Raw genomic sequence first — 23483 nt, forward strand, 5'->3', positions numbered from 1 at the left:
GATGGAAACACATCCGCATACATCGGTTCAGGAGCCGAATGTGTAGGGAGATCTGGCACTTCCAGGGACAATAGAGGAGCATTGTCCTGATTTTGATTCTTCTTCTTCTTTTCCTTCGTAACCTTTGGTGGGCACGATTCATTCATGGGTCTATCAGCATTGAGCATGTGGACAGTTGAAGAGCAGACAGCTCTGGGACCCAAAGGCCATGGCTCGTTCAGCCACTGTTTGGTGTCAGGCCTTCAGTATAGATGTTGAAAGAACAGAGAGATTCGGAGAAGGACCCCTGTCACTGGTAGATGTCGAAGAAAGAGAGTGCTTCTCTGACTAGATGTGTGAAGTGGTTCCCGAAGAAGGTACCGCAGGAACTGTGGGAGAGGTTGGTGCGGAGCATCTGGTTTGGGAAGGTTCAGGTGGGGGTGGGGGCGGAGGGGAAAGGGGAAGGGTATAGGTTGTGATGTTAGCAAAACTGATCATTATATCCACAGGGTGTAGGCGTTCACATTTCTTCCATGCCTCAGTATACAACAGATGATGAACAGATTTGTATTCCTGGATCTTCTGTTCTTTCCTGAAAACTGGGCAAACTGCAAATTTGGAGGGTGATGGTTTGTGCAGGTGACACAGAAAGGTGAATGTTCCCAAGGACTACCTTCATGGAGTGGTCATCCACAACTGCCCATTCTGGGCCCACCATGCAGTGGGAAGACATATGCCTAATGTGCAAACATCTGAAGCACCTCACAGCTGGCACAATATATGGTTTCACATCACATATGTGCACCATGACCTTAACATTCTCCAGAAAGATATTCCCTTCAAATGCTAACATAAAGGCACCTCCATCTATATGATTATTTGTGAACCCTTTTGTACACACCTGATAAAATGTATGCCTCACTGTAGGAGATTGGTCTGGAGCTCCTCATCTGTTTGGAGTGTAAGATCCCTGTGGAAGATAGTTTCTTTGACCACTGTCAAAGTTTTATGCAGGGTAGTGTCACTGGTATGACACCTAGATGATCACATGTGTGAATAGCTGCAGATTGTACAGCAGAGGAAGTTTTAATTAATAGTGAACCATATTGCATAGCCCCCCCGAGACTCGACTTCCCCAAATCTGTCTTCAATGTTCTGGACAAAAAAAAAGAAAAAAAATTGATTTCATTGCAGTAAAAGTATTCCCATCAGACCAAGTACATATTAAGTATTGGGTGAAGTATTTTGCTCCCAAACATTTGGCTTCTCCCTCTTTCCATGGTGTAACCATGGAAAGAAATGCCATGGGGTCATATCTCTCTGCATTATAATAACCTTTCCCATCTGAAAAGACTGCTGGGGACTTGTAAAGGTTCCGCTTGCTTTATTTCTTCATTTGTTGTCCTCAGTGTTGACGTATTTGCAGAAAAAACAGGGGGTGGATGTGCAGTACTGTCTACTGTAAATGATGTAGCCGATAGATGCACAATTATGTTTCACAGTCTTTTATTTTCACTTTTCACAGTCCCCCAATAACACACAGTTATATATGGTCAGTGCACTATTGTTTAACTTTCCATAAGCCTCATTAATAGTTTGCAGGCCAACATCCACATAATGCTACAATAGTTTCCTGTTGAACATCTACAAGCATTAAAACCTAACCACAAAGTTCACAGTTCTTGAAATCAAGTACATAAGGAGCAGACACTGTCATTGTTTTTACACACAGTCTAATTGTTTAACACTTATTCCACAGTTAAGTTGAAGCATTGTTGTTGATCTAACCAACAACTCGGCCATGGACTGACTGTCTCGTGACCAAAAATCGGGCCCTTATATATCATCACAATAATAGGTACTGAAACTACGCATTTTTTTGTTCAAAGTTAAATTTACAGAAATTACAATTAAAACTTAACTCATTAAATTAACTGAATACATCGAAAAATTGTGTCTCCTTAACAGATTCTTCTACTGCAAGAGTTAGGCCAAATTATTTGTTTAAATCATGAAATTAAGAAATATCTATATGCAAACAATGTGTTTGCAAAACTGACAAATACTTGGGCATTAATTAAGGGCTGGCTTTGCTAACTTGTTTACGAATAGAGCTAAATAGATACTTTAAGATTACTAGTATTTCGTATTCCAAATGTTTATAATTAGTACAGAATTTATATTTGTTTATAAGTCAACAACAGAATTTAAGTTACAAAACAATTACTGATTTCGCCCTATAAGATACTAGCTAGGAATAGTTTAAATAAATTAGAAAATCAATTACATACATAAAACTGAGCACAAAATTAGATATGGTGTTATCTTCTTTAAAACTGAGGGCCGATCTTCCTCTTTTATGAAAAATGCAGATTATATTCACGTATGTTAATGGTAATTAGTTAAAAATGAAAAAATGAATTTTAATGAGGCAGATGGCAAAACATGTGGGGAAGTAAAATTGTCCCAGCTTGCTTCATCACAGGCTCACGGTCACCAGCTGAAGAAAGCTGAATTAGCTTTATGTGTGAATCTTCCGCTATGGTAGCACCCACTCCAAATAGGGACTCTCCCCACAGGTACCATCTGACTGCAGCAATGCTTACCTGGTCACTAAACCACTGCCTGGAGCCCTGTGCCCCAGCCATGATGGGCACATACTCCTTGGCTTGCGTGGAATGTTTCCAGCTCAGGCATCAACATTGCAATTCCTGCATGGTCAGGAAAATACAACCGTGCAAATACTTAATGACCTCCCCCACAATACAATGGCTACTATGCTGCATTTTTGACATAGTACCTTTGCAAGAAACGAAGGGTGCAAAGAAAAAAGGCAAAAGAGGTGGAAGATACATCACACAGGGTGACCTTCCCTATACAATCCACAATTCTGTACAATTTGGAAAAGGAATAGCAAGTCAAGCCCAACAAGGGGACCATACAGTTAAGAATGAAAAGTTGTAGAATGTCAGACGGGAAGAAAATGACTGTCCAAAATTACAAACCAGACACAAGCACAATCAGTGCCAAGAAGACTATCCAAGGGTAAGGTAGAGAGGAATAAAGAATAGGGAAGGATAGCCTTGCATCAAGGAAATGGAAGTAACATTGTAAGGGCTGGGACAACCTGGTGGCCAAGCACGCACTTACTCACAAAAGAGATGTAAGCCCTGTGTGAGGTCAGCTCTGTGTTTAGTGGTGTGTTGGAAGGGAATTTTGGGGGATGTAGCAAGTTCAAATGGCCAGATAGGCACAGTCTGAGTGCTATGAGGGCTTGACAAGGAAAAACACTGTGGGTAGGATAAGGGTTGAAGAGTGGTGCCCAAAGGTGGCAGTAGGACGTCAACAGCAGAGTACTGCAACACTCTGTGTTTGACTGGTTAGGACTCACCTGCTAAAAGGTAATAGAGTCACTTGTGGCCAGCTCCATAATGCTCTGCTTGGGCACATACCGGCTCTTTGTCTGTTGCCCGGATTCTGACAAGCCAATAACCGAGTATGACAGGTCTTGGCTGACTTCTCACTGTCACTCGCGTTAACTAACTGCACTGCACAAATCCAACGACTCTCTCTCTTCTCTCTGCCCTCCCTTCCTCTCATAGATAAGACGTATTTCCAAACAGAAGATTTATTCTGGTGCCTTTAACAGGAATCTATGTGCATATTAAATAAATACTGCACCTGCTATTAACAGGCACCTACGTGCACATTAAGTATAGGGCCACACATGAAATCTAGAAGACAACTGTCTATATAAAGAAAACAGACAAACATTATTATGTACGTTCACATCTGTAATTTTTCCACCTGTTTGCCAGACAAGAAAATTTATAGTTACAGTTTATCAGTAGTAATCACCAACTCATTCTGATTTAGTTGGCTGTGATGATTTGTTAATAAAGGGTTAGCTTTACTAAAGCACCATTGGCTAGTTGTACTCATTGCTGGCAATTTAAAATACACCTTACAACTGACTCTTCATAGAACCTTTTCATCTTTGTTTCATAACTTTATGATGTGCTTGTCATCTCCGGGGTGCATTACAATATAAAGATCTACTTCACCTGCTATAGAAGTTTTGTCATGCTTCCTCTCCTTGAAACAGCATCTCTTTCTGGGTGATGATGATTCTGCACTTGAAGCCTCTATTTTAATAATCAACGGAGCAATGTAAAACAAAACTGATGTGGAAATTACGAAGACAAGTCCAGGAAAAAAAGTTACAGTAATTAAATATTCTTCTTCTTTTTCTTCTTCTTGTTCCTCTTCTTCATCTTCCTCTTTCATTAAATCTGTTCTCAAACAGGTATCAAATGGAAGCCCTCCATGATACACTGTTCTAAACATCTTCCTTCATTTGCTTGTAGCTTCTTCACTCTTCACATCTGTTAGCATTCCAAACCTCCTTCTTCCCCTCCATCTTTTTCCTTGTACTTTCCTCTCCACGATTCTCTGTGCAGACAATTCCTATGTAATATGTGGCCGATCCAAGACATTTTCCTCTTCATCATCCCATGCATCTAAATTTACACAGAACTCTGCAAGCCAATGTTCTGTGCATTGTGGAGGGAACCCTGTACCACTACTAGTCATTTCCTTTCCTGTTCTACACACAAGTAGAACAAGGGAAAAATGACTATCTATATGCCCACGTATGAGCCCTAATTTATCGAATCTTATCTTCATGGTCCTTACATGCAATGGATGAGGGCAGCAGTAGAATCGTTCAGCAGTCAGCTTCGAATAACGGTTATCCATATTTTCTCAATAGTGTTCCTTGAAAATAACATAGTCTTCCCTCCAGAAACTGCCACTTGAGTTCTCAAAGCATCTCTGTAATGCTTAAGTGTTGTTCGAACCTACCAGTAATAAATGTAGCAGCCCGCCTTCATTGTCTTCCTTCAATCCGACCTGGTACGGATACCAAACACTCGAGCAGTACTGAAGGACAGGTCACACTAGCCTCCTATATGCGATCTCCTTTACAAGTGAACACTCTTTCCCAAAATTCTCCCAATAATTGAAGTCGACCATTCACCTTCCCTATCTCAGTTCTCATATGCTCTTTCCATTTCATATTGCTTTGCAACATTATGCCTACATATTAAAACAACTTGCTTGTGTCAAAAAGGACACTAGTAATACTGGAACTGAACATTACAGGTTTGTTTACTTCCTACTCATCACCTTTAACTTACATTTTTCCACATTTAGAGCTAGCTGCCATTCATCACACCAACTAAAAATTTTGTCCAAGTCATTTTGTATCTTCCTATAGTCGCTCAACTTCAGCACCTTGCCGCCCACCACAGAATCATCACCAAACAATCACAGATTGCTGGCCAACCTATCTGTCAAATCACTTATGTATGTAGAGGACAACAGCAGTCCTCTCGCACTTCCTTGATGTGTCCATCCACACATCAGTCCACATTAAGCACAGCAACACTCACCACCTGCACTTTGACAGCTGCTACCCCTACGATGCCAAAAAATCCCTCCTGTACGCCTGGCAGTCCGGGCATGGCTTTTCTGCAGTCACAAGAACTGCCTTGTCTAGTATGCTGAAGGTCTCACCAAGGCCTTCACAGATCCAGTCTGTAATTAGATCTCCCATGCCATTTCCCCACACATTCCCAATCCTCCCACCATTCTCAATAATAAACTACAAAGAAATGCCCTATTCATCAACCAGTATCATTCCAGCTTGGAACAGATGAAACACATCCTTCATAATGGCTTGATTACCTTGCACTGTGCACTGAAATGAAAGACACCCTACCCAACATCATTCCCACCCTTCCTAATGATGTGTTTTGTTGCCCGCCCAAACTCCACAACATTCAGGTCCATCCCTATGTCACTCCCAATCCCAACCACTTGCCACACAAGGATCATATCGCTGTGGGAGACCCAGGTGCAAGACCTGCCCAATCCACCCTTTCCTACTCCAGTTGTGTCACAGGCACTCCAGTTGTGTCACAGGCATAGTCTACCTAATCAGAGCCCATGCCACCTGTGAAATCTGTCATGTTATATACCAGCTCTGCTGCAAACATTGCACATGTTTTTATATAACTATGACTACCCAACTAGCTGTGCACCAGTATGAACGACCACCACAAAACTGTGGCCAAGAGCATGGTAGACCACCCTGTGGAGCAACATGCAGCTGTACATAACTTGTTCAATTTCAATGGCTGCTTCACAACCCGGGCCATCACTCCACCATCAACTTTTCTGAACTGTACAGGTGAGAGTTATCCCTACAACACATTCCCCACTTTCAAAATTATTTTGGCCTCGAACTACTGTCCCCGCACCCTTCACTCAATAGTTCCTGCCTCCTCTGTGTTATGGCCTCCTCCCCATTCACATCCCCTCACTCTCATTGCATACCACCCTCTGCCAACGCACCTACCTGTCTTTCCCCTAGCCTGCTGCTCTCTTTGTCTCCCTCCCCCCCCCCCTTCCCCACAACCACCCTGCCCCATAGCCTTCGAACACTGCACTATGTAGTCTCGTCATGCCTCCATCTAGTCCCTGCCTGCTCTGTCAGACAGGGACTTTGCTATCCCCCCCCCCCCACCCCCCACCTCCCTGCCCCACTCCAGATGGCTGCTTTCATGCAATGTGACCATTGCATTTTGATTCACACGGCTGGAGATGGCAGTCGTGTGTGAGATGTGCTTGTCCGTGTGAATGTGTGTGTGTGTTTTCTTTTCTGAAGAAGGTTTTGGCCAAAAGCTAAATGTGCAACATTCTTTTCATTGTGCCTGTGTGCAACTCAGCATTTCATCTTTATGGTAAGTAGCTATCTATCCTTTCCTAATTGCCTTTTTATTAAAAATATAACAAATATAGTATTTTATGAAATTTTATGACTCCATTCACAGGCAAACACTATGAAATGTCACCACTGACTAGGAATTTCCAATTAAAATTATAAATCTTTGTAAAATTTGCTTGGATGATGATAGAAGCAGAGTTTTGCAAAATGGAATGAAATCCAACTACTTTCAAAATAAAAGTGGACTAAAGCAAGGAGATGCTTTATTTCCTATTTCTCCTATTCTCTTTAGTGTAGTTTTGGAGAGAGAATACTAGTACCTGCAGGAAGCCTCCAAGGATCCAAGGCTATGCCACGGATTTGTTTGTATAACTTCCCTTCAAAAGAGAAGTAGCTGGCAGTTGTGTGCTAGGATTAGTTAGTAAGGTGTATGAGGAATGATGAAGTAAGTTTGGAGTCTGAAGGAAGTTGAGAAAGGTAATGTTCAATAGCAGCAAGACCACGGAAATGAGGGATGTTGGCGTATAGGGAAGTGGCATCAACAGTGACAAGTAGGGATCAAGGCGGTAAACTGATTAGGTTGGTGGATAGTTGGTGAAGGAAGTAGTTGGTATCTTTGATTTGGGAGGCTAGACTTTGGATGATCAGTTGGAGTTGTTGATCAATGAAGCCAAAATTCTTTTAAGTGCGGGCACAATAAGCAGCTACAGTGGGATGTGCAGGACTGTTGGGCTTGCGGATTTTGGGGACCATGTAGGTGGGTGTGTGGGATGTCACGGGGTGATGAGGGAAATGAATTCAGAGGAAATGTTCCGGAAAGGGCCTATGGGTTTAAGCAAGGATTGGAGGTTATGTTGGGCTTCTGAGAAAGGATCACTCCGGCAGAGTTTATAGGTGAGGAGTCAGTTATCTGACAGAGGCCTTCTGCCAGACGCTGTGGCATCTGCTGGTGACTTGACTGTATATAATGCCTTCCCTCATCTATTTACTAATAATCTCGTAAGTGAGGTAGGGGTCATACCTGGCCTGTTAAAGACAGCCAGAAGAGTGGTAATCGAACTACACAGGGGGCAGCCCTGCATACATTGCAGTTTAATAAAGAGGGTGAATAGTTTTGTGGACTCATACAGTGATTTTGAACTCTCGAATAAGACAAAACACACTCCTCTTCCTATGGACAGAATTAGCTAATGTTTTGTCATTGTCACTGATAGTTTACAAGAGCCTTGGCCCATTAAAATAGTGTACATATTGCAGTTTACATATTAGTCTGCTAATTTACCAATATGTACTTCTATTTCCAACTAATACAATGGGTTTTTTCTATTACGTAATGGGAATAGGTAATTTCCTTGTCAGTTCAACACTTCTTTTCATTCACTCCACATAACATCACTTTGTTCTCATTAAATAACAATTTAAAAAACAAACAGAAGCCCTACAAACCTATCAAAACTGTGTTTAAAGGACGAAAATATTGACTGGGGAAGCTTAAATGTGGTAACCATATGTGCATTTTTTGATTTATCATGTCTTTTCCTGTCTGGCTTGAGGATATTGAGGAACAAACAAATAATAATAAGTAATGATAATAGTATGTGATCAGTTTATACAAACTTCGGGTGCTTGACAGTGGCTTTTTGCATAAAATTCGCTCATTGTAAGTTTGTCCGTGAGTGATTTTTCTGAAGATCTTGGGCTTCGTAGTTTGAATAATTCCAAAGCTTTGGTTCATACTGGACCTTTGATGTAATTTATAACACAGAACCTTTAGCCTTGCCAACACACCATTTAAATGGAATAATAGCTTGCAACATAAATGAAACGCAAGATTAAATAATATCACTGTATTCACAAAATATTATACTAAATTCAATTACACAGACAGTTACATTAATTCTGCTGTTGCGTGTAACTATGAGTACACCTAGTGAGATTGTGTCTCATAGAATAATGGCAGTGTGCCAAATAGTTATCTGCAGTGATGGCAGATATGCGTCCGATCAGGATGGCTTCCAGAACAAAAAAGGTGCCGTCTTCTCGGTAAGACAACTGAACTGCGTCATTATTCTAATGTTTCAGCAGTTACACGACACAATCAATAAAACCGCTTATACCAATTAGTATCTTATGTAATTCTTTATTTATATTCTGAACTTATATCTACATTTTTGATATATATGCATGCCTATCCTGCAAATGTGTCTTTAAAATTTCAGAATCAATAATGGACTTGTGACAAAGCAAGCTGGAATCTCTTTACTTACTCTCTCGTTTTGCCATCTGCCTTCTTGAATTTATTTTATTGTCATTTTTGCCTAATTACCATTAACATGCATAAGCATAATCTGCATTTCCATAAAAGAGAAAGGATTGGCCCTCAGTCCTAAGGAATATAGGTCTAATTTTGTGCTTATTTTTGTGTATGTAATTAATTTCCTAATTTATTTTGACCATTCCTAGTTAATATCTTTTGCTACAGATCATTATTGGGTGAAATCAGCAATTGTTTCATGACTTAGATTCTATTGTTGACTTATAAACAAATATAAATACTGTACTAATTATAAACATTTGGAAGAAGAACTACTAGGATCCTTAAAGTACTTATTTGGCTCTATTCAAAAACATATTAGCAAAGTCAGCTCTTAATTAATTCCAAAACAATTACCTGGTTTGTCAAAAATATTGTTTGTGTACCTATGACGGTTAATTTCATCATTTAAACAAATAATTTGGCCTAACCTTTGTGGTAGAAGAAGGAATTTTATGATGTATTCAGTTAATTGAATGATATATGTTTTAATTGTAATTTCTGTAACTTAAACATCGAACAATGTATAGTTTCATTGCCTATTATTGTGAGGATATATAAATGACCAACTTTTGGTCCCGAGACCATCAGTCCTCAGCCAATTTTCAGACAGGAATTACGTATTGGTTAAATTAACAACAATGCATCAACCTAACAGTGGAATAACTGTAACACAAATACATTGTGTCTTAAAACAATTAATGACATTGTTTGTTCAATTTATTTGAGAAATAGTGTCACAGGTACCATATTATTCTGCAAGAACCGCGAACAGTGTGATTAGGTTTTTACTGCTCACAGATGTTCAACAGCAAACTACTGTAGCAGTATGCTGTTGTCTGTCTGCAACCTATTAATGAGGCTTACCAACATTTACCAATAGTGAACTGGCCATATAATTGTGTAAAATTGGGAAGGCTTAGAACAGTGGAAGTAAAGAACTATGAAACGCAATTGTGCAACTGTCAGCTACATCATTACAATATTCAGTGCTGAACCCCCCCCTCCCACATATTTTCAACTAGTGTTTGCAGCACGTCAACACCGAGGACTATCAACAAAGAAATAAAGGAGGCGAATGCCACATATGGTGCCATTTCGGATGAGGACTATTGTATTTTGATACAATAAACAAGGACTCGTGTACTTTGAACGGTAAACTCATGGTTTACAGTACAGTGATTTTAACGAAGTAAGTGTGTGATACATGTGGTATAGGAATTTTGTCAAGGACAGTGAACAGACAGTGGTGAAATACAATTATTTTGAAATATCAGAATTGATGTAGCCACCATTAAACAGGGAAAGGGGGGGGGGGGGGGTTAACAGCCAATCAGTGCATGGGTTTCATGGCCACAGTAACACAGTATGACAGCAGCCAATCAGCAAGTGGGTTCTATGGAAGCAGTCACTGAGTATAGCAGCAGCCAATCAGCACGCAGGTGGACAAAGCCGACCGGGATAAACGACATGCCTCACTGAGACACTTACAACTTGAAGCAGCTTTGTAATGAAGAATTGAGATGACAACTGCAGGAGACTAGTGAATAAAATAAGGTAATTCATAGGAAAAGCCATTTTATATTAAGGATACATAATGAGTGGCCTTAACGAACAAGACAGTGTGATGGGGAAGAATGGACAACAGTGAAGTGATGTGATTGTTAACAAAGCTGTGGAGGTTAAGTTTTTCAATTAACAGAAAGACTTAATGAGGATTGATTCATTAGATGATACTGGTTGTAAATCAGACATGAATGTAACTTAGAATTATGGGGACAAAAGTCCTATTGTAGACGAATTGATAAAAACATGATCAACATTGTGTGGTGATGTGAGCAAAATGGATGAGAACAGTAGCGAAGTGGGTGAAATTGCTAAGGCAAAGGAGGAAGAATCTATTATCGAAAGTCAGCAAAGACAAAAGTTTCTGGCAAACGGAAAATTGGAAGCAATGTTAAGGCAAATTATGAGTAGTACGAGTATGAAAGAAGGCATCAGTAGGGTGGAGAATAGTATGAAAGAAGAAATTAGTAGTATTAAAATTGACTTGACTAGCTTAAAGGATGAACTGAAGAAAGAAATTAAAAAGGAAATTAAGGTAGTCAGCTCTAATCTTTCAGAATTAAGTAAGGAGGTTGATGCAGTAGTGAAAAATTATGATGAAAAGATAAAGAAATCAGTACAGAATACTAATGAGAAATTAACATTAATGAGTAGTAAATGTGTAGAAGAGAGAAAGAAACTTTGTGATGACTATAGTAGGAGGGTGGAGGCTTCCGAGAAACAGTGTAAAGATGAAGTCAAAGCAGCCAGGAAATTTTGTGCTGAAACCAAATCGATCAGATTAAAAATGGTTTAGAAATGGAGGTAGAAACAAGTGTGCAGTAGTGGTAGAGGAAAAACTGGTAAAAATAAAAATGTAGATTCACAACTGGATGACAGAGAAAAAGGTGGAAGAGGTACAAAATCTAAAGCATGGAGTGTGTAATGTCCCAAACAGTCCATTTGTTAGTTGTAAGAAATTTAATAATTTTGAACCATACGGGGAAGAACATCACTGGATTTCATTAGGGAATTTAATGATTGGCCTGAAACATGGAATGACAAAGAGAAAATGTCATTTGTGAGAGGTTTTTTGAAAGAGGATGCTTACTGATGGGCACCTAGATATCTGATAGTTGTACTTCGTGGCATAGCTTTAAGAAAGCATTTTTAGATTAATATTGGTCCAAAGAGAAGCAGCAGAGAGTTTAGAGTGAATTTTGGGGAGGGGAGAGATTTGATCCTGGGAAGCATACTGTGAAAGGTTTCTATCAGTTTTGGATAAGAAAATTGAAATATTTGGACAAAGAGCAAGGTAGTGAATAAATCATTATGGGCTTAGAAAATAAGTTGCCTCAGAAAGTTAGAGAATTGCTTGTACCTGCCCCTAGGGGTAATATTAGTGATTTTTTAAAATTATGTTGATAAAGTGGAGAGTGTGAAGCCTTCAGTGGAAGATCATAGGAGGAATTTTGATTAAATCAGGGACAGAGTTTCAGGTAACAGAACTAATTATAGTAGACATTCAAGGAATTGTTGGGTGAAGGATAGCCAGAATGGGCATGTTAATGGTAGAAGAAACTCAAGGAACAGAGATTGAGGAGAAGATGGTTATTCTGGGTCAAACCATTTAAACTAGATAATGGTCCAGTTTTGGCTCGCGCTAGATCAGGTAGTGATGAAGAGCCACGTGTATATAAATGTGCTGTAATCACAGGTAAGGGTAATGTAAATTACAGTAGTAAGATGAGTGTAAATTCTAATTTTAGTGAGATGTTGAATGATGGTGTGTGTAGCAATGTTTATCCTGTAAAAATGGAAGACGAAGTAACTATAATAAAATTAAGTGATGAAACAGTGTGTGTTGCTGTTTCTTGGGGTGACAAAAGTGTCCAATTGGATGATAAGTTTTTAAGAGAACATATGGAATTCTGGTGTTTTGCTTTGTGGTCTAATACTGGAAACAAGGGTCAACTAATTAGCCAAGTATTTGAGGACAACGAAACTGACAGTGGGTCTGATTCTGACAGCAGCTGTAATGGTGATAGCAATGACAAATCCAGTAGTGATGAGAACAAAGTATTTGAATTTAACAATGGTAATGAAGACAATATTTTAAGAAAAGAAAGAATAAATGAGGATAATATTAAGCCTAATGAAGAAATGAAGAATTAGAGTTTAATGAGAGTGGTAATGAGGAAGAGGACCATGCTATCTGTCTATTGACTGTGTCTGACAATTGTTTTGGTAAGCTGGATGATAGTTTTTCCAGGGAAAGGATTAATGAGGATTTGTTGTATGACAAAGATCACATGGTAAGTAAAAAGGAAGTGTGGCACCCTGTAATAACAGGAAGTGTACAAGGTATACAGGTTAAGTGTTTACTGGAAAGTGGTAGCGATTTGAATGGCATTTCACAGGCATTTTTTGGATCTATTAAGAACACAAAGGGTATAGTAGTGACGCATGTTTCTGGTTCAAATGGCTCTGAGCACTATGGGACTCAACATCTAAGGTCATCAGTGCCCTAGAACTTAGAACTACTTAAACCTAACTAACCTAAGGACATCAAACACATATCAATGCCCGAGGCAGGATTCGAACCTGCGACCGCCATGTTTCTGGAATAAAAACTGTGTGTGTTACTGGTAAGCTATCAAACTGTTCACGACCTAGATTCTATTGTTGACTTATAAACAAATACAAATTCTCTATTAATTATAAACATTGGGATGAAGAACTACTAGGATTTTTAAAGTATTTATTTAGCTATATTTGAAAACATATTAGTTGCAAAACCAGCTCTTAATTAATTCTAAAATAATTATGATATTGGGGGCTTGTGAACAGTGAAAGTAAAGAACTGTGAAATGCAATTGTGCAACTGTCAGCTACATCATTTACAGTAGTAAGTGTGGAGTTTTCACCCCCCATTTTCAGCCAGTATAGCAATGAAGCACATCGACATCGAGGACTATCAATGAAGAAATAAAGCAGGTGAACGTCACAGACTGTTTATATGATCAAACAAAAGTGGTAATCACAATTTGGTTTACAGAAAATATGGATATGGTTCCCACTATGTTCCAGGACAAGCAAAACCGTAAAAATTGTTGGTAATTATTAATATCTGACCTACGTACTACCTTTGCTGTAAAGCGGTCACAGTATTTCATACTCTCTGAAAATACATCCTGTGGTAGTGATGCATTATTGCATATGTTTTCTTTGAGTTGTGCTCCATAGCTTTTACAAGTATAAGGCTGCATGCACACAAAAATTATATTTAATGTCATGATAAAACTATCCCACCTGGTCTGCAAGATATATGCGACAGGAGAAACACACTAAGGCTTCAAAAGAACCTAAGTAATTCCAATTTGAAAGAAAGCAGGTGCTAGCAGGTTTGACATTACCCAAAGTGTCAGTTTAATAAGCTACAGCTGCAAAATACTAACATAAATTATTTACAGAAGAATGGAAAAAGTGTCAGAAGCTGACCAGAGGAAAGATGAGTCTGAGTTCTGGAGAAATGTAGGAACACACAAGGCAGTACTGACCCACAACTTATCCTGGAAGACTCCCAAAATTATTTACATTCCACCATCTACTTTCCTGCCATTTAAAATAATAATAATAATAATCAGATATGGACAGATACATGCAAATAATGTAAGGTGGAAGAGGTGTCACAGCTTGTTAGCTTGGTAGGAGTTACCGTACGACACTCATCTATAATGGAAGATCCAGGATGGAGTAGCACCAATTGAAATTGGATAGAGAGAGAGAGAGAGAGAGAGAGAGAGAGAGAGAGTTAACAAAATTTTACAATGGGGATTTGTGTTTATGAGTATGGTGGAGGGTCACAGCTTGTTAGCTTGGTAGGAGTTACCGTATGACACTCATCTATAATGGAAGATCCAGGATGGAGTAGCACCAATTGAAATTGGATAGATTGTTACACGTAGAGGAGGTGGTGAGAGACAGACTGGCACATTGAACGTGAACTGCAGGATGTTATTAAGCTATTCGGCAAAGAGCCTCTTCATACACACACTACTCACTCACACATAGCCTGTGTCACAGGCTGGACCTGACTGGTTAATAATGTTACCATATTTAACCAAAATATTGGTGGATTAAAGAAAAAAGTAGATTCTCACAAAAGTAAAGTAAAAAATAATGTTACCATTTTTCACCAAAATATTCCGGGATTGAAGAATAAAGTAGATGAGCTCATGGTTTGTTTGGATGACATTGAATCTGATAATGTAATAGATATACTATGCCTGTCTGAGCATCACATTGTGTCTGATATGGAAAAGGTAAATATCAGTGGTTATAAACTAGCTGCACATATGAGTAGAGAGAATAAGGTGGGAGGAGAAGTTGCCATATATGTCAAAAGTTATCACTGTGTAGAAAGCTTCGATACAAAAAAGTTTTGTCTGGAGCAACATATAGAAGCATGTGCCTGTCAACTTAAACTAAAGGAGGGCTCTTTTACAATTGTAACAGTATATAGGTCCCCTTCAGGAAACTTTCATTTATTCCTGGAAAACTTGGATGCCTTGTTGTGCTATCTGTCAGATAGGGGAAAGCAAATTATTATTTGTGGGGACTTCAATGTTGATTCACTGAAAGAACGTAATAGGAAGAATGACCTGGAAGTCTTGCTCGGTTCTTTCCATTTGACATCTGTCATTAATTTTCCTACTCGGGTAGTAAAGGACAGCAGCACATTGATAGATAACACTTTTATAGACCAAGATAGGTTTAAAAACATAAATTCTTGTCCTGTTGAGAATGGGCTTTCTGATCATGATGCTCAGCTAGTTACAGTATATGACATAGCTCCATTCAGTAATTCAAAAGTACCCTCCAAAGTTGTGCATTCAATTAATGACTCAACAATTACAAATTTCAGAGAAAATCTTCAGCAGTTAGACTGGGATGAGGTGTACAAGGCACCCGATGCTAATTTAAATATAACTTATTTCATGATACACTTGTAAGAGAATTTGAAAGCTGTTTCCCCAAGAAAGTAGTTAAATCTAATTATAAGAAACCATGCAAAAAACCTTGGCTTACTAAAGGAATAAAAATATCTTGTAACCACAAAAGGGAACTGCATCTAACAACAAGAAAGAGTAATGACCCAGAAACAGCCCAATATTATAAAAACTACTGGGCTACATTAAGAAAGGTTATTAAAAAGTCCAGAAGCATGTGCATCATGTCTGAGATTAATACCTCTGATAACAAAATCAAAACAATTTGGAATATTATTACAAGGGAGACAGGACAACCAAGAGTACAGGATGACGGTATCACCATCAAAGCGAATGGAAACTTGATAAACAACAAGCCGGAAGTCAAAAACATTTTGAATAATCATTTTTTAAATGTTGTAGAGAAAATAGGATCTAAATGTTCATTAGAAGAAGCAAGGAAGTAATGAAAGAGGCCTTACCCACACCATTTGATACAATTGAAATTCCACCCACCTCTCCTTCTGAAATTAGGAAGATAATAAACTCTCTCAAGAATAAAAGCTCACATGGAATTGATGGCATTTCCAGCAGGATAATAAAAGCTTGTTCCCAAGAAATACCGTATTTACTCGAATCTAAGCCGCACCTGAAAAATGAGACTCGAAATAAAGGAAAAAAAATTTCCCGAATCTAAGCCGCACCTGTAATTTTAGACTCGAAATTCAAGGGGAGAGAAAAGTTTTAGGCCGCACCTCCAAATCGAAACAAAGTTGGTCCATTGTAATGTGAGACACAATTTAGGTCGAATGAATGACGATACAGCTACAGTAGTTTGGTTCGAGTCGTAAGCATAGCAGTTAAGCTTTACCAGGTAGCCATTGCAATGCGTCAGGCGCTCCGTCCGTATTTATTCGGGTATCCTTCCTTTTTCACGTGCTTCGTCTGGTTTGAATCGATTGCTTAGTTTGCTTCGATCTGATAATTGCCGTTTTCTTTGTTATAGGTGTTTACGTCACTCTTAAGATGAAAATGCATTACTGTACTGTGTCATGCATTGTTTGTCGCATTCTGATAGTGCGTGTTTACAACCTGTCGCGGCTCGCGGCATGGCTTGCTTTTGTGCGTGCTACCGCCGCTTACAAAAAAAAGGGGAGAGAGAGGAATCGTCTCATTAGCAAAACAATGGCAAGAGACTGCTATTTGTTGTTACTTACACAGCTGCTTTCTTTGATAATGATCAACAAGAACCAAATAATAGACTGCGTATGACAGAACATGTTCTGAATGAGAGTTAGGTGAAAATTTTTCTCCGTTTGAAAATCTTTGCGGCCGCTTCTTTAGTACATCAAATTCTGCACAGAAATTGGTCATCTTATGTTTAAAAATCTAGTCAGTTGCCGTGCTTCATTTCTGACTGTATCACTATTAGGCATAAGAATAATACGAAGATAAACATGGCACGATACGTATATTCTTCCGCGTTTGCTGTTGTCTCACTCTAGTTTCGTATTTATTAGGCAGACAGGATTTAAATGAGATAGCAGCAAACATGAAAAATACGTGGCAAAATGTTTATATTCGTATTATTCTTATGGTGAAGAAAATACTACATGTGATTTACATTTCATCAGGTTCCTATTAGGAACCATCTCTTCTCACAGGTAGGAAAAAATTGAGAACATAGAGTTGGCCATATTGACAAACATCCCAAACAGTCTTGCCAGTCGGATTTTCGTAGTACATTGAAATTCTGCTACATTCGAAGATGAACAATACGGAATTTGTATTTACTTCGTTGGATAATGTATGAAAATGCAGTGGTCGAAACTCGGGGCGGAGAAAAAAAGCTCGTCTTGCACCCTCCTCTTTTTTTTTTTTACTGGCGCAGAGGTTTTGGTGCCAGTATTTATCTTTGTGCCTACAAAGCTTGCCTGTGTAGCGCTACATACATTCGACGGCAGAAGTTAGTTCTGGCGGCACCGACCAACATTTTTCAGAACCTCCGCTTGCTTTGCACTCGATTCTAAGCCGCAGGCGGTTTTTTGGATTACAAAAAGCGAAAAAAAAGTGCGGCTTAGATTCGAGTAAATACGGTAAGTGGGATTCTTAGCCACATATGTAATAGCTCTCTGAAGCAGGGCATTTTCCCAGATAGACTGAAGTATGCCATTGTTAAACCACTACATAAAAAATGGGATACGACTGATGTCAACCACTATCGCCCAATCTCTCTTCTGACTGCCTTATCCAAAATTCTTGAAAAAGTAATGTATTGTAGAGTAGCTTCACACCTTTGTAAAAATAAAGTTTTAACAAAATGTCAGTTTGGTTTCCAGAAGGGTTTCTCAACAGAAAATGCTATATATACTTTCACTAATGAAATATTAAATGCTCTGAGTAACCGGAAGTCACCCGTTAGGATTTTTTGTGATCTATCAAAGGCTTTTGATTGTGTAAATCATGGAATACTTCTAGATAAGCTTAAGTACTGTGGTGTGAAGGGGACAGTGCTCAAATGGTTTAAATCATACCTAACTGGAAGAGTGCAGAAAGTTGAAATTAACAGCTCACATAATATGCAAGAAACTGGTGATTTCTCAAACTGGGGAACAATCATGAATGGGGTACCGCAAGGTTCGGTCTTGGGTCCTCTGCTGTTCTTAATATATATTTATGACTTGCCATTCTATATTCACGAAGATGCAAAGCTGGTACTTTTTGCCAATGATACAAGTATAGCTATCACACCCGACAGGCAAGAATTAACTGGTGAAATTGTAAACAATGTTTTTCAGAAAATCATTAAGTGGTTCTCTGCAAATGGGCTCTCATTAAACTTTGACAAAACGCAGTATATACAGTTCCACACAGTAAATGGAATGAACCCATTAATAAATATAGACTTCAATCAGAAATCGGTAGCTAAGGTAGAATATTCAAAATTTCTAGGTGTATGCATTGATGAGGGGTTGAACTGAAAGAAACATACTGAGGATCTGCTGAAATGTTTGAGTTCAGCTACTTATGCTATTAGGGTCATTGCAAATTTTGGCGATATACATCTGAGTAAATTAGCTTACCACGCCTATTTTCATTCTCTGCTTTCGTATGGCGGCATATTCTGGGGTAACTCATCACTGAGTAAAAGAGTGTTCATTGCACAAAAGCATGTAATCAGAATAATTGCTGGAGCTCATCCAAGATCATCCTGCAGACACTTATTTAAAGAGCTAGAAATCTTTACTGTAGCCTCACAATATATATATTCACTTATGAAATTTGTTATTAACAATCCGAACGAATTCAAAAGTAATAGCAGTGTACATGGCTACAACACTAGGAGAAAGGTTGATCTTCACTACTCAAAGTTAAATCTAACTTTGGCTCAGAAGTGGGTAAATTACGCTGCCACAAAAGTCTTTGGTCACTTACCTAATAGCATCAAAAGTCTGACAGATAGCCATATAACATTTAAAAGGAAATTAAAAGAATTTCTTAATGGCAACTCCTTCTACTCATTAGATGAATTTTTGGATATAGTAAGTGGGTAATTTCCCAACCCCACAAAAACAAAAAAACAAAAAATAAATAAATAAATATAAAACAATAAAATAAAAAAATAGAAATTAAAAATATTGAGTGTCATGTAATATTTTGTCTAATGTAATAAATGTATAGACTCCTTTTATTAACCTGACACGTTCCACATCATTACGAATTGTCGTATTCATGATCTATGGAACAGGTACTAATCTAATCTAATCTAATCTAATAATATCCAACAGTCTATTTTCCATGTACCTGCCTGCTGCTCTATATCTGCTCTGCTTGTTGAGTAACAATCTACCCCATTTCATATTATTACAAATATTTATAAGGGACATTTGATAAAATCTAGGATTATGGCTTTCACTTTTACTTTATTTTGAGCTCATAAGCTCTGTAGGACATAGACAAGCTTTGACAGAGAGAGAGAGAGAGAGAGAGAGACTCAAGAATAATGAACCAGGCAAACACAGCAGTATGCCAGAGCTTGAGTTTTTGGATCAAGTGGCTAAATAATCAAATGGTTCAAATGGCTCTGAGCACTTGGGGGCTTAACTGCTGAGGTCATCAGTATAATCCTCTGTGATATAACAGCATTGTCACTATTACAGAATGGCAATGGGCTAAGATCTTACAAGGAGCTGCACTCTGGCATTTGACTCACATGGAAGCCAACACCGTATCACACACTGTAAGTTTTAATTCTGGCCTCTGATGTGATAAAGTTAATTTTGTTACATAAAAAAACTGAACAATTAGTGAGAGAACTACATTTTGAATTGAAATAATAAAATAAATAAGAACACGAACAATCACACTCTAATCATTTTGTCAGCCTCTTGTCCCTCCAGATTTCCCTATTAGGCAAAATACAGCAGACATGCATGAAAGCAAATGCTCTTTTGAAATGATGAAATTCTCATGCAAGTATTTTCTTTTGCTGCCCTTTATGCAAGTAGAGTATCAATTTTATTTTCCATCCCATCACTTTCTTGCTTCTGTCTTCTTACTAATTCAAATGTAAATTTAATTTATTTATTTAAATATTTGTACTGGAAAAAGTGTGGTATATAACTCCACCAAATAAACTATACTTTCACAACACTACACATACTGTATCTCTCTGAATACTGTTGAGTATGATACAACATACTCCCTCACACATTACACAGTCACATCCTAGAGATACATAAAAGCTGAACTTTTTCTTTAATATTTGTCTGCTGGGTGCTTATTTCTGCAGCCAATGGTGTGTGTGTGTGTGTGTGTGTGTGTGTGTGAGAGTGAGTGTGTGTGTGTGTGTGTGTGTGTGTGTGTGAGTGTGTGTGTGTGTGTGTGTGTGTGAGAGAGAGAGAGAGAGAGAGAGAGAGAGAGAGAGAGAGAGTGTGTATAAATTAACTTCAATAATGTTTAGGACTCACCAAAAGGCCCTGCCAAACGGACAGGCCACAACGGATTAAACGGTTGCAGCATATAACCGATAGCGCGAACCCACAATGGAAGAGTTCTTGAGGAGGCTTCTGGGGGTTTCTCAGGAAAGCCCCAAGGATCAGCCAGAATCAAATGCTTCACTCTGTAATCATTAAAAATAATTATTACTATAGGAATTAATACATATGACATAAAAATTTTAACAGACATGAACTAGAGGAGTTTCTATGGAGTGCTGAGATAGTGATGCTCACCAGTGTACACAATGATTCTAGGTACGTAAACTGTGTGCCATGATCTTTAGCCCAAACTACATTGATCATAAAGTGTGCGACATTAATAGTATAGTAACAATATTTGCCATAAATACAACACTTTTGGATTCCTATTCACCAAGCAACAGTCAGCACACTGTAGGATGCACAAGGTATTCTCTCTCTCTCTCTCTCTCTCTCTCTCTCTCTCTCTCTCTCTGTGTGTGTGTGTGTGTGTGTGTTCAATTTAGTAGCCCCATGTATGAAATAAATACTGCTGGATGATTCAGTGGTGACACTGATGTAGGATTCTTAAATTTTGTTTCTGTTTAGCCACCTATTTCAAGAAAATGATGAAATATTGCCAAATATCTACTGAGACTTCAGCAAAAGTGGCAACGGGTTGCTATCACGCTACTCCTCTACATTTTTGGCAGATGAATATGAAATGGAAAAGCTTTAATCTGTCTCTAATCTTTCATATAAATGCATACAGAAAATATCAACACTTTGCTGGTTCGACATTGCTGACTTTTACAAAACAAGAAACAATTCGTTTCCTTATTTCACTTTAGACAAATATGTGGGAATTCCATTTTGTTGTAAAAGGTTACTTCACACATATACAACCCACAGGAAATAAAGGAGCGAACAGTATCTTACTGTGAATAAAGAAGATATAATTACATTACTTGATTGTTATTGCTGTATTAATCACGAAGTCTTTAACATGTAATAGATATTGAAATGAAATAGCAAGACAAATAAATATTAATGAACACTGAAGTACATGTCTGTATGGAATGACTAATTTAGTTCAAAATAACTAGATATTATCAATAGAAAAGTGACTTATTGGGCAGGAAGTGTGAAATGTGGGCAATAAGCAGTTCAGACAAGAGGAGAAGAAGATTAGGTGGGTAGACCAAACAGCAAATGAGGATGTAATGAACCGAATAGGAGAAAAAAGAAATTTATGACACAACTTGTCCAAAAGAAGAATTCAATTGATAGGACACATACTGAGGCATCAAGGAATTGTCAGTTTGATAATGGAAGCAAGAATGAAGAGGTAAAAACTGTAGAGAGAATCCAAGGCTGGAATAGAGTAAGCAGATTCAAATGGAAGTGGGTTGTAGTAGTTAGTCAGAGATGGGCAGGGCTGGAAACACTACTCAACTTTCTGGAATTCCACTGCAACTTATGGGTTCTGGTTATGTATTTTTTTTTCTTTTTCTTTCTTTTAGGTATAAAAAATTCAACAAACTATACAGATTGGCCCCCCTCATGAACCATGGACCTTGCCGTTGGTGGGGAGGCTTGCGTGCCTCAGCGATACAGATAGCCGTACCGTAGGTGCAACCACAACGGAGGGGTATCTGTTGAGAGGCCAGACAAACGTGTGGTTCCTGAAGAGGGGCAGCAGCCTTTTCAGTAGTTGCAAGGGCAACAGTCTGGATGATTGACTGATCTGGCCTTGTAACAATAACCAAAACGGCCTTGCTGTGCTGGTACTGCGAACGGCTGAAAGCAAGGGGAAACTACGGCCGTAATTTTTCCCGAGGGCATGCAGCTTTACTGTATGATTAAATGATGATGGCGTCCTCTTGGGTAAAATATTCTGGAGGTAAAATAGTCCCCCATTCGGATCTCCGGGTGGGGACTACTCAAGAGGATATCGTTATCAGGAGAAAGAAAACTGGCGTTCTACGAATCGGAGCGTGGAATGTCAGATCCCTTAATCGGGCAGGTAGGTTAGAAAATTTAAAAAGGGAAATGGATAGGTTAAAGTTAGATATAGTGGGAATTAGTGAAGTTCGGTGGCAAGAGGAACAAGACTTCTGGTCAGGCGAATACAGGGTTATAAATACAAAGTCAAATAGGGGTAATGCAGGAGTAGGTTTAATAATGAATAGGAAAATAGGAATGCGGGTAAGCTACTACAAACAGCATAGTGAACGCATTATTGTGGCCAAGATAGACACGAAGCCCACGCCTACTACAGTAGTAGAAGTTTATATGCCAACTAGCACTGCAGATGATGAAGAAATTGAAGAAATGTATGATGAGATAAAAGAAATTATTCAGATAGTGAAGGGAGACGAAAATTTAATAGTCATGGGTGACTGGAATTCGAGTGTAGGAAAAGGGAGAGAAGGAAACGTAGTAGGTGAATATGGATTGGGGCTAAGAAATGGAAGAGGAAGCCGCCTGGTAGAATTTTGCACAGAGCACAACTTAATCCTAGCTAACCCTTGGTTTAAGAATCATGATAGAAAGTTGTATACATGGAAGAACCCTGGAGATACTAAAAGGTATCAGATATATTATATAATGGTAAGACAGAGATTTAGGAACCAGGTTTTAAACTGTAAGACATTTCCAGGGGCAGATGTGGACTCTGACCACAATCTATTGGTTATGAGCTGTAGATTAAAACTGAAGAAACTGCAAAAAGGTGGGAATTTAAGGAGATGGGACCTGGATAAACTGAAAGTACCAGAGGTTGTACAGAGTTTCAGGGAGAGCATAAGGGAACAATTGACAGGAATGGGGGAAAGAAATACAGTAGAAGAAGACTGGGTAGCTTTGAGGGATGAAGTAGTGAAGGCAGCAGAGGATCAAGTAGG

General features: G+C 38.7%; 1 protein-coding gene across 1 annotated transcript in view; it reads right to left on the reverse strand.

Moving 5' to 3' along the window:
- The window catches only part of LOC126190954 (1-acylglycerol-3-phosphate O-acyltransferase ABHD5-like), a 113749-nt gene that overhangs the window by 62548 nt on the left and 27718 nt on the right, over positions 1 to 23483 (reverse strand). The window contains exon 6 of the mRNA XM_049931614.1: positions 20590 to 20741. Within this exon, the coding sequence (XP_049787571.1) occupies positions 20590 to 20741 (152 nt within the window). The remainder of the gene's footprint in view (positions 1 to 20589; positions 20742 to 23483) is intronic.

The sequence above is a fragment of the Schistocerca cancellata genome, chromosome 6, assembly GCF_023864275.1.
Source record: "Schistocerca cancellata isolate TAMUIC-IGC-003103 chromosome 6, iqSchCanc2.1, whole genome shotgun sequence".
Classification (NCBI taxonomy): Eukaryota; Metazoa; Arthropoda; class Insecta; order Orthoptera; family Acrididae; genus Schistocerca; species Schistocerca cancellata.